The sequence below is a fragment of the Pyxicephalus adspersus genome, chromosome 11, assembly GCF_032062135.1.
Source record: "Pyxicephalus adspersus chromosome 11, UCB_Pads_2.0, whole genome shotgun sequence".
Classification (NCBI taxonomy): Eukaryota; Metazoa; Chordata; class Amphibia; order Anura; family Pyxicephalidae; genus Pyxicephalus; species Pyxicephalus adspersus.
In genome coordinates this window covers 3,125,550-3,137,501 of record NC_092868.1, presented here as the reverse complement: position 1 = coordinate 3,137,501, position 11,952 = coordinate 3,125,550, and the positions used below count along the sequence as shown (strand labels likewise).

At 39.4% G+C, this 11,952-nt stretch overlaps 1 protein-coding gene across 1 annotated transcript in view; it reads right to left on the bottom strand.

Moving 5' to 3' along the window:
• Positions 1–458: 458 nt before the first annotated feature.
• The window catches only part of NFKBID (NFKB inhibitor delta), a 14,584-nt gene continuing 3,090 nt past the window's right edge, over positions 459–11,952 (bottom strand). The window contains exons 2-12 of the mRNA XM_072425602.1: positions 8,387–8,466; positions 8,178–8,214; positions 6,977–7,176; positions 6,139–6,356; positions 5,676–5,781; positions 5,383–5,529; positions 4,418–4,475; positions 3,757–3,902; positions 3,518–3,634; positions 3,260–3,424; positions 459–2,209 (exon numbers count right to left, since the gene is read on the bottom strand). Coding sequence (XP_072281703.1) covers positions 2,141–2,209; positions 3,260–3,424; positions 3,518–3,634; positions 3,757–3,902; positions 4,418–4,475; positions 5,383–5,529; positions 5,676–5,781; positions 6,139–6,356; positions 6,977–7,176; positions 8,178–8,214; positions 8,387–8,466 — 1,343 coding nt within the window. The 3' untranslated portion in view covers positions 459–2,140. The remainder of the gene's footprint in view (positions 2,210–3,259; positions 3,425–3,517; positions 3,635–3,756; positions 3,903–4,417; positions 4,476–5,382; positions 5,530–5,675; positions 5,782–6,138; positions 6,357–6,976; positions 7,177–8,177; positions 8,215–8,386; positions 8,467–11,952) is intronic.

Genomic DNA, 11,952 nt, shown 5'->3' with positions numbered 1-11,952 from the left:
TGCCGATCCAATGCCAATAGAGTCACCACTTTTTAAATGGTAACTTGGTAAAAAAGATGGAGGTTTGAGGTTCTGATTTCACAGAGATCTGTTCAAAAACTAAACAGGGACATTCGGCCAAAATTTGCAAAGAAGTGTCTTCCCATCATTGTCTCATGCTTCAAATGTTAAAACCATCAATATATAACCAATGGATTGGTCCAAATTGTATATAAAGATACTTATTTGAGTTCCCAAAAATTTGATCACCCTATTTGAATCAAGGCCAGAAAAGAAAAAGGTTTATTGTAATACCAGGCACCCCCATAATATTCATTTTACATCGACATCATGAATATTGTTGACCAGTTGAGAGTAATTTTGGGAAGGAAAAAAATATATGTAATAAATTAAATTTTAAAAAAAACTGAGAAAACTTATTTTTTTTTAACAATAAAACACATCAGAAAAAAAAAATATAATCGTTGCAATCCGGTTTATTTCTTTTGTTAAAACTATCAAACGTTTTATTATTTGTGTTAAATTGGCCAAATCATTAATAGAGATTGCCCTTACATTAACAAAGCAATAAATAACACACTGGGACAATAAATTAGCAATCCAATACAAAGACTGAAGTTTAAATAGACATTTAAATAATTAAAAAATATATTTTTTATAGGTGACTACATTGTGGGATTTAGATATCTGAATTCACAGTCTACACATATACCGGAGCTCAGTATGTTGCATGGTTAGCCTTCACCATGAATGATGGTCCAGTATTGGCTCCAAATTGTTGACTGTAGACCGAGCCTGATCACTTTTTAATGGGAGCCGTAAAGCAAACACTGGCTCCACTTAGGGTGGACCAATATGGTCCATAATAAATTTAATACATTTCACAGAAATGATAAAGATTGGGGATGATCCCCAACAACAAGGAGAAGTCACCTTTCAAAAAGGTTCTTTTCCTTCTTTATCGTTCTTACACCATTTCAAGGGTCTTTGTTGATGGGCTTTGGTCTTCATGAGAATTGATTGTTGACTTCCTTTTGCCAAGCTTTTGATCAGCTTCCAGGGGGTTTTATATCCCTCAAAGACTTTTATAATAATGTGAAACCCATTACCGTCAACACAGATCCTAAAAATGGTTGGCAAAAACCATTGGCAATGGTGTTGACCATTTATTGGCCACCATTGGCATCTTAGATGCTTACATGGATGTACTTTAAAATGTTCTAGATTGATTTTTTTAAAACCAAAATTTGTAAAATTGACCTAAAATCCATTTTGTAAAAACAGTAAGCCATACACCAATTTGGCAAAAAAAACATTTTTTGTCTACCAAAAGTTAATTAAAATGAATAGACAAATCAAGTGCAATTCAAGATAACATTTATAAATAATTATAAGGTAATATTCATCCCCAAATATATAAAATTATAAAGAAATGGTTAACCCCCATTATTTGCAGAATTTTGTAATTGCTATTTTTGGGGTGGGGTGAGGGGGATAGCGAAACATTTTTGACAAATAAATTTGCAATTTAAAATCAATGTGAGAACCTATTGTTAGTGTAGTGACAATTAATAGTTTTTGGTTCCCAGAAAATGTAGGGTAAGAAGACCTAATAGGATTCTGCTTTGAATATCTTATGCATTCTAAAGTTGTATTTATTAAGTCACACCCCCATTTTTAAAAATGTGTGTACCAATACATCATTATTTCGGCAGCAAAGTATGGGCCTGATTTATTAAAGTTCTCTAAGACTGGAGAAGATTGACTAACATTGGAGAACCTGGGTGATCCAGCAATACTTGAATGGATGGACATGTAGATAGTTTGCCGCACAGAATGACAAGCTCTGCACTGAAATCCTCCCCCAATGCTTCTCCCTTCTAAATTTGTAGCAGATATTTGTATTCTTTTCATGCTCAAATCTTACTTAAATTATATAGTGGACTCTCTGACCTTGCAGTGGAGATGCTAAAAGTTTCACAGAAACCAAAATGTATACAGTGTGTCTGATAGTAATAATAAATAATCTCCAATATGGCTTGATACCATCACCTATATTAGATACCAAGATGTTTTTGGATCCACCAGTGGAAGGATCCCAACTCTGGGACTAGAAAAGTAATCCTGATCTGGGAGGTTCCTATGAGGAAGCTGTTGTATGACTGCGGGTCGATGAGGTCACGCGTCTCTTTTTTAACAGGAGTTTGATCTGCGATGAAAAGAAACCACAGGGTCAAACATTGGGTTGTAGTAAAAGAAAGACAACAATCTCAAATATTAACCACCAAAATTTTGGCGCAACAAAAATTTTGGACAAATGTCTTTTCCTTTTTCCGTTCATCATTACGCACATTGTGTGGGCTTTTTATTAGTTTAATCATTAAATCAGTCATTTCTAACCATGGAACTCCAGGGTTTCTTTAAAAGTTCAAGTGGGTTCCTTGAGTTGTGGCTGATTGGCCTACCAAAAGATGGTGCCTGCATGGTTCCAGGGCTAAAACCAATTGGCTGCATAAAACTAAGTACCTTTAATCTGTTGTATGGAGCAGGGGGGTGTTCCTCCTATTGGTAACCAATGCAAATAAAAATGTTCTCATTGAGTGATCATAGCAGGGTTCCCTGACACCTAAAATTTATTATAGGGGTTCCACAGGGGTACAAAGGTTGAAAAATCATTACACAATTCTCCTAATGTAGGGGTTTGGTTCTCTTTACTACCAAGCTATTTAACCAACTGTAAGCACTACTTGAATGGACCACAGATCACTTGTTACCCATTCCTGCCCTTACCTTTTCTCTTTCCATTCTCTTTCATTTCATCTTTCCTTTCCTCTTTCCTTTAATTTCCATTACTTTTTTCTTTCCTTTCCTCTCCACTCCTTTTCTCCTCTTCCCTTCTTTTTTCCTCTTATCTTCCCTTTCCACTTACCTTTCCTTTGTACTTTTCCATTCCTCTTTCCTTTGCTTCTCTTTTTCTCTTACTTTCTTTTCTTGCTTTCTTACCTTTTATTTTTGTTTTCTTTTCTTTTCATTTCTCTTTTTTTTCTTCTTCAATTTAATTTTCTTTACTCTTTTCTCTTTCCCTTCATCTATCTTTTCCTCTTTTCTTTTCTTTCCTTTCCTTTTTCCTTTCAGTTCCTCCTAGCTTCATCTACTCGTCTACCTTTCAAAGTCCAGTTTTAATTATCTGATAATATTTGCACAGTGAGCTTAGCTGATAACCTTCATTTACCAAGTCCACCATCTTTTAACTACGTACTTGTTCTGATAAATCCCCAGGAGGCACCAGGTGGGCCGGTTGGTCATTCTCCAGATTGCGCACACTTGGATCACCACCATGAAAGAGCAAACGTTGGATTAGGTGCTCAGTGGAACGATTAGGAGGCAATGCAGCAGCCATGTGCAATGCTGTGTTTCCATGAGCCTACAGGAGGAGCAAAAGGAAATATCATTATCGATGAAGGTCAGGTTTATGCAAAGACCAACTCCACATTGCAGATATTAGAGAAAGAGGTACCTTCAAGTTGATGAACTTGGCCAGGTCAATGTGGGGCATCTGAAGGAAGAATTTTACAAGATGTATATTCCCAGCTTGGACTGCTAGGTGGAGCACCGTCTTGTTGCTTTTGATTTCCTGTTTAAGAAAGTTAACGTTATAGCTTCATTTGTGCCTGAAAGGGGAAACCTTCAAAAAATTCTACTATAGCTGATCTTTCACTTGAGCACCATTCCTTCTGTTGACTTATAATTACATACCTGACTGGTGAGATTGGCGCCCATCTGGAGAAGAAGCTGGACACAAGTCAGGGTCTCTCTCTGTTGCTGTTGGCTGTTCTGGGTGTTCTGGCTGTTCTTGTAGGCATTATTCTGAGCTATAACAGCACAATGAAGCGGAGTCAGACCTGGAAGGACAGAAAACATGCAATTAGCTTTGGAGTTTTATGCAATTCAAGTGGAAAACTAATCATAAATATTTTATATAGATGGTAAAATGCTTGGAACCACTTTTGGTTTTCCTCTACTTTCTGTCCCGGTGAACACAAAGGGCCTGATATATTAAAGCTCTTCAAGGCTGGAAAGGGTACACTTTCATCAGTGAAGCGGGGTAATCCAGCAAACCTGGAATGGATTTCTACTTGGAGGCAAATGTTTTTAATCATGGACCAGATCCATTACAGGTTTTCTGGATCACTGATCACTGAAGTGTATGCTATCCAGTCTTGAATAGCTTTAATAAATCAGGTGCATAATGTCTGGAGTTTTGAACCTTCTCTGTCCCACCCAAACAAATGGCTCACAATCGGCAGAGATCTATTTACCAATATCGAGGCAATTATATTTCTTGCAGCTTTTGGACCAAATATGGCCGACCAATGGTTAGCTTTTCTTTAGGAATAAAAACCATTGTACAGCTCACCATCATAATTTCTGGCTTCAATGTCAAGGTTCTTCTGATGAGGAAGAGCCAGAAAGACCTAAAATAAAAGCAAATATTAGCCTAAACATTTCATTTTGCACCCATTTTGAATGTAAGGGGCTGTACTTGCATGAATGTGCTAACACAAGTGACTGTATTAAACCCAAACCCAGGTTTTTGATAGACTAAGGAAGAGTTTTTTTCTGCCCATAACCCTATAGATAGAGGTTACACATGACTTCCTGTTTCAGATCATCTTGTGATGGTGAAGCAAGGAAAGTGGATAATAATAACCACCATGAGAAGAACAGACAGTGATAATTTAAAGATTCTGACCGTTTAATTAATATTAGGTTTGCATCTTCTCATTGGGAACACCGACTAAAAAAAGTTCTAACATTTCCGGTGTGGTTGGACTTGGGCTCCTCCAACTGCAACTCTTTTATTAAATAATTCCACTTTCCTCAACTTTAAGACTAAGCCCCTCCAATACCTGTCCAATATTACCATCCATAAAGACTCCAAAGCACTCTTTTTGGGTTGACAAGGTGAAATGTGGTTTTAGTAGTCTGAACATCGGGAATGCCAAGCTCAGATGTTGGTAAGGAAGGACAACTGCACCTATCTCCATGTGGAGAATAGGAACACTATGCATGTGGTTTCAAAAATGATGATACAAATGTATGATGGTGTATTACCAATGAAACCCATAGCTGAACCCCAAATAGAGCATGGCCAGACTATTACATGTAAGTCATTGGGCGTTTACTGGTCAACTCATCTTAGCACCAAGGCAAAGGCACAAATAGCCTTGTTCCCCATTATGATTAGGAGTTTGAATGCTTTAGAAAACAAATAGGTGTGGAGCACCCAAAGTTATAAGCCTATGGATACATTATATTGTCCTGTTTTTGTAGAATGCACCAAAGAGATTGCATAGTTGCGTAGTTCTCCAATAAACTTACCCTGAGGACAGCAGAGAAGCCATAGGTTCCAGCAACATGTAGGGCTGTCTGCCCCTTGCAGTCTGCAGCACTGACATCAGCACCAAGGGTGATCAGGTCATAGACAATCTCAGGCTGGTTGGCTGCAACTGCCACAAGGAGTGGAGTCTGGGTAGAGAAAAATTACAACATATACTTGTCATCATTATTATTTGTTTTATCTAGATTTATGACTTAACCATGGCCCTTCCAGATAACAAATCATGGCGTTCTTATAACTGGTCCCACCTATAATATACTCATTAGATTTGTACCTTCCCATTGTGCTCCTTGACATCCAGTTGGCCGTACTGCAGGTAGCTCTCAGCTGCAGCATATGCCAGGCTCCGCAGGCCTTTTGCAGCATAGAGGTGCAGGATCCTGTCACCAAGAAAAGAAAGATGGCATCAGTAAGACTGGGAATGTAAATGTTGTTATTGCAAAGGATGCAAAAACCTTTTGTTAGGGCAGTGCAATGTGTGCATGGCTATACCCAGGGTGAAATTTCCATTGCTGGAGCCAAGGTATGCAAGAAAACATCATATTCTGTTCTCCTAGTCTCAATCAAGCTAAGAAAATCACGATATTACTCACATAGCATCATTTGCTGTATAGGGTGAAACGGTGGCCTGTGACTAATCATAGAAAAGCTGATTCCTTCCCATCACCGCCTATAAGCACTCGCCTATGGTGCCAAACAATAGATCCAGCCTTAAGTATTACCACCAGAGCACTTACGTGTCTCCATCTCCATCCTTTTGCAGAAGCTGATCAGGGCTGAGGTTCTGGATGTGAAGTCTTTCTTTCTCCAAGTCCTGTGGCATCAGTTCTGACACCACACTTCCCGCTACCATTGTGTAGGTTTCTGCTGCAAGAACTGAACATGGCAGCGATGCCAACCAGGAGGGATCATGGGTAAAAGTGGGCAAATAGGAAGTGTGTGCAGCAGAAACAGCCTGGAAAAAAATAGAAAAGGTTAATAATAATTTTCACAAATGTTTAAAAAGAGAGATTTTTTTTTCTTGAGTATCTCTGACTATTGAAATTTCCTTATTGCCCACTTAAACATTTAGTATGAATCTACTAAATCAGGGGTGCCCACACTTTTTTGGCTTGCGATCTACTTTTAAAATAACCAAGTCAAAATGATTTACTAACAATAGAAACGTGGACCTATAACTCCTGTGATCGGTTGAGTTTATTTTGAAAGGCAGGGTTCCGCAATCTACTCGTGTTGCCATTGCGATCCACTGGTAGATCACGATCCACCTGTTGGGCACCCCTGTACTAAATATATTCTAGGTTTTCACAATCTTACAGTTTAGAACTCTAGGAGACAGCCATAGCCTGAGTATAATTAGTGTCCCCTGCGAGCATGCTGCAAAAGGATCCGATGGGGACAATTTTCACCTAACCACCAATTTAAGGGGGTCACTTGTACACTGAACACTAGAGGGCACAATAAGTTTTACTGTCTTCCTTTCTTTTCCTCCCCATAGAAAGGGCGGGGTAGTAATCTATTGAATGGTTAGTAAAAGTTATTTCACTCGGTACATTCTGGTGGCCCATATCTCACCCCTAGGTCTGGTTCCAGAGCTTGAGCTTCAGTCCTCCCCATTTCATCCCATCTTCCATCATGGCTGTAGAGTGCACCAGATCCATATAGGTCCTCCAGCTGGGGGTAGGTGTAGTGAGTGGTTGGTCTTTGGAAAACATGGGACTCATCTTCCTGTTGGTTTGGGCTGTGGTGGACAAATGGAGACGTACTTACAGCACCTAGAAGCATGAGAAAGCATCTGCATCAGAAATGTAAGTTATTCCTATTCTTAAAAGAAGGGTAAGGAGAGGAAGAAGAAAAAAGAGAAGAATGGGAAGAAGGAGAAAGAAGGGGAAGAAAGAGAGGAATAGGCAGAAAAAGGGGGGAAAAACAAAAGGAAGAATGAGAAGGAGAGGAAGAAGAAGATTGGAATGAGGAAAAAGAAGCAGAAGAAGGGGAAGAAGAACGAGAAGAAACATGAGAACAAGGGGAAGAAAGGGGAGGAAGAATGTGAAAAAGGGCAAAAAAGGAGAGGAAGAATGGAATGAGGAAAAAGAAGCAGAAGAATGGGAAGAAGAATGAAAGGAAACATGAGAACAAAGGGAAGATGGAGAAGAGGAATGAGAAGAACGAGTGGAAGAAAGAAAAGAAGGGGAAGAAGGGGAGGGAGAGGAAGGAGAAGAATGAAATGGAGGAAAAGGAAGAAAAGGCAGAAAAAGGGGAATAGGCAAGAGAGGAAACATAAGAAAAAGTGGAAGAGGGGAGGGGGGAGAAGGGGAGGAAGAATGAGAAGAAGAGAAAAAAGAATGAGTAGAAGGGGAGAAAGAAAGAGAAGAACAAGAGGAAGAAAGAGAAGAAGGGGAAGAAGGGGAGGAAGAAGAAGGAGAGCGAGGAGATAAATTAAATGAGGAAGAAGAGGCAGAAGAAGGGGAAAAAGAAGGAGAGGAAAGACGAAACCAAGGGGAAGAAGGGGAGGAAGAAAAAGAAGAAGGAGAAGAAGGGGAGGAACAAGAAGGGGAAGGGAAAGAAGAACAAGAGGAAAAATGGGAACAAGGGGAAAATAAGGAGGAGGAAAAACATGAAAAAGAGGAAGAAGAAAAAGTATGAGGAAAAGAAAAGGTAAAGAAAAAGTAGTGATTGATAGGATAAAGAGTGAGAAAGATCTGGGAAGAAAGAGCGCTTTATCAGAATGGAAGGGTGGTAGATAGTTATGGTAACCTATCGGTAACTAGTTACTCACCTGAATCCTGATTATATTCCACCAGGGGAGTGGGTACCTTTAAAAACACATTATGGATAGTCAGTTTTATGGAAAGACGTAAAATAATTACATTTTTGAATTACCTTTTACTTAAAGTGGCATTGCCACCATTTTCTTTTATTTCACAACTCATGGTAGCCCAGAACCCCCCCTTTCCCTTACAATGATCTTTATTCTTTGAAACTTACTTGGTTTGTGTTGTGTTGTTGCCTTTTTTGTTCAAGAAGTTTCTTTACTGTCTGCGAAGGTGAACAGAATGACCTGCAGTCTGGGGGAAACCAGCAAGGGAGTCAGTGGTGCAAAATATATAAATGTATGACATAGAAACAAACTGTAATGATATTACAGTTGTACAACTCCAAGATACCCAATATCACAGCTTGCCACAATATATTTATAGGAAACAATGGGGACATTCAGGTGTTTAATAAGTAAATAAACTGCTACCCTGTAATACCTGCTGGAGTTTTTTCTAAGAAAGATAGGAAAGAAAGGTGAAGGAAAGGGGAATTAGAAGGAGAAGAAGAGGAAGGAGAAAAATGATGAAGTAGTACAAGGAGAAAAAAAGCAGAAAAGGGGGAAAAAGGGAAAGGAAAATGAGAAGAAAGAGAAGTACATAAAGAAGGAGAGGAGAAGGGAAAGGAGATTGAGAAGAAAGGGTGAAAGTTAGGAAGGTGAACGAAGAAGGAGACTAAAGGGCAAGAAGGTGAATAGGAAAGAAGGAGAGGCAGTGGAAACAGAAGGAGAGGAAGAAGGGAGCGGAGAAGACAGAGAAAAGGTGAAGGTTATGGAAAAGATGGTGAAAGGAGAAGGATAACTCAAGGACATGGAGAGGAAGATGCAGAAGAAGGATGAAAATGACAGTAAAAGAAAGGAGAAGGAGAGAAAGAAAAAGACAAAAAGGTGAAGGGGAAGAATGAAGAAGAAGGATGAGTGGGAGAAGAAGAAGAAGGAGAGGATAAAGGAAGAAGAAGAAAAAGGAAAGGGAAGGAGAGGAGACAGGTCAAGCAAAGTAAAAACAAAAATATAAGAAGGGGAAAAAGAAGGAGAATGAAAGGGATAAAAAGGGGAGGAAAAATGAGAGGCAAGAGAATGTGAGAGGAAGAAGGGGAAGAAAAATAATCAGAAAAGGTGAAGGTTAAGAGGATGAGGAAAGGAGGAGAAATAGACAAAAAGGTGAATGAAAAGAAGAAGGAAGAGGAGAGGGAAAGGAAGCAGAAAGAGAGGAAGAAAAAGAGAAGTAGAGGCAGAAAGTGAGCAGAAGGAAAAGACGAAGAAGGAGAAGGGGTAAATGTTGAGTCTTCTCAATGAGGATGAAAGGAGGAGGTCAAAATAAGAAAAAGAAGATATGGAAAGAAAGAGGAAGGAGACGAATAGGAAGAGAAAAATATATGAGAAGAAGAAGGGAAAGAAAAAAGACGAAGAAGGAGGATGAGAGGAAGAAGGAAAAGAAGGAGATGGAAAATAAAAAGAAGGACAGGAAGAGGGGAAAAAGTGAAGGAGAGGAAACAGATGAAGCAAAGGAAACCAAAATGGGGAAAAGAAGGGAGAAGGAAACGGATAAAAATGAGGAAGAATAAGAATAAGAAAAAGAAGGAAAGGGATAAAAATGAGGAAGAATCAGAATTAGGAAAAGGGAAGAAGGTGAAGAAGAAAAAAAGAGAGCGATAGGAGGAAGAATGAAAGAGGGAAGGAAAATAATGAAAGGAAGAAAGAGAAGAATGAGAAGGTAAGGAGGAAGAAGAAAGAGAAGAATAAGAAGGGAAAGTAGAAAAAGAAGAATTATGATAAAAATACATTTTAAAGAAAAGTAAAATAATTGGAGAAGAAAGAAAATTAGAAATAATCGTAACGGTAGAAGAAGACAATACGGGGAGGAAAAAGAAGGAGAAGGAAAGGGAAAAACACATAGCTGTGTCTATGGAATGAAAGGTCTTCTCTCATGAGATAATAAATTGGCTGCAGATTTTTTCCTTTAAAATGCTCTCACTTGCTATTCACTGCTCAGACTATTGAAACTTTCTGATAGCGCGCAATAGATACTTCTAGAGCCTGAGCAGATATGTAGTTAGTCTTTAGGGCTGAGATCTGGGTGTATTTTGCATTTAGTCCTCCTCACAGCCATTTCACAATAAATCAAAGGTTACAAATGCTCCTCGGTTCTCAGGGGATTCCCCTATTATTCACCCAGCAGTCATAAAAAAAATTAATTTGTAAATGTTGAGTCCAGTAAATTGATCCCCCCCACCCAATGAGTTTCATGACCCGAAAACAAAAAATTTACATGACAATTTTACTTTCACACAACGTAAAGTACACCAAAGGGTGTAACACACATCGGGGTCTGATTACCCCACACAAACTGCCCCTCTGCTGAGGATTTTTTCTTACTTGGTGAGCAACCACAATAAATGTCAGTGAGATCATAAAGCGCCCGCGGTGACAACATACAGATTCACAGCAGATCTGACATTGTGATATGAAAATCGCATAAATAAGGTTCAAGGCCCATCTGCCCCTTATATAACTACCAAACCCCTGTTATTTGTCACTGTTGTCACCCTCGCCAAGTGCCACCATTGGAAATCGGCCATCTCAATCACGAGGCCTGGCCACTGGGTCTTTTAATGGGATAGCAAAACAGGAAGTTGGCTGTGTGCAGGGAAATGTCTTCCCCTGTAGATTAGAACTTTCTAGCAGTTAGAAATGAATAACTTCCTGATTTTTTGTATGCAAACCTAAACAATGAACTTCATTCTTTGCTTCTTTTTGTTTTGGTATATCAGCTTGAGATTGAGTTGCACTCTTATTATTATATACATGGGGAAGGTTTTATGTAGTCGGGGCATGCTACCTGTTCTAGGAGACAACTAGCAATGGCTTTAGACAAAATGGGGCCCTGGGTAAATATAAAGAGGGCCCTGGTGCCTTCCCTGGCACGTGTGACAAGACTGCTCCTCCATAGGAAGTACAGTGAGTGAGTGTTGTCATAGAACAGGAAGTGTGTTACTGGCAGGATCACCATGTGCTTCAAAGTCTGTTTGCATCAGGTAAAATGTCAGAAATTTCTCTTCTTTCTTACTGATTGCAGTAAATAATTCAGAAATCCAGCACATACCGAGACAAGCTGGATGAAGAATAGAAAGTAGATGATTTCACTTCCCTGCGATTAGATTTTCCCAGGCGGGTGGAAATACACAGCAATGACACAGAGAACAAAACTGAAAATACTCTGGAAGGCAGAACATGTGTGTGGCCGTGCCATCGGATCAGTTGTGACATCAGAGTGCAGGTGCTGTGTGTGCAGGAGCAGAGCTGAGCTGCCAAGGCAGGGGCGGGGCCTGATGTGTGGGCGGCAGACGCTGCCAGCCATGTGTGCAAAAGGAATCCCCAACAATTGTGACTCATTGTTTGGGAAATCCACACTAGAGAGCCGGCTGTGTGACACACAACCCCCCCTTCCCTAAATATTGCACCATTACCGCGACACATCACACACCGAACCTGGCCGCATGGTCCCGAAGTCTATTTATAATCCATGAATCTGCCTATACTTATTGTATCATCAATAATCAATCTATCTATCTATCTATCTATCTATCTATCTATCTATCTATCCCTCTATCTATCCATCTATCTATCTATCTATCTATCTATCTATCTATCTATCTATCTATCTATCTATCCCTCTATCTATCCATCTATCTATCTATCTATCTATCTATCCATCTATCTATCTATCTATCTATCTATC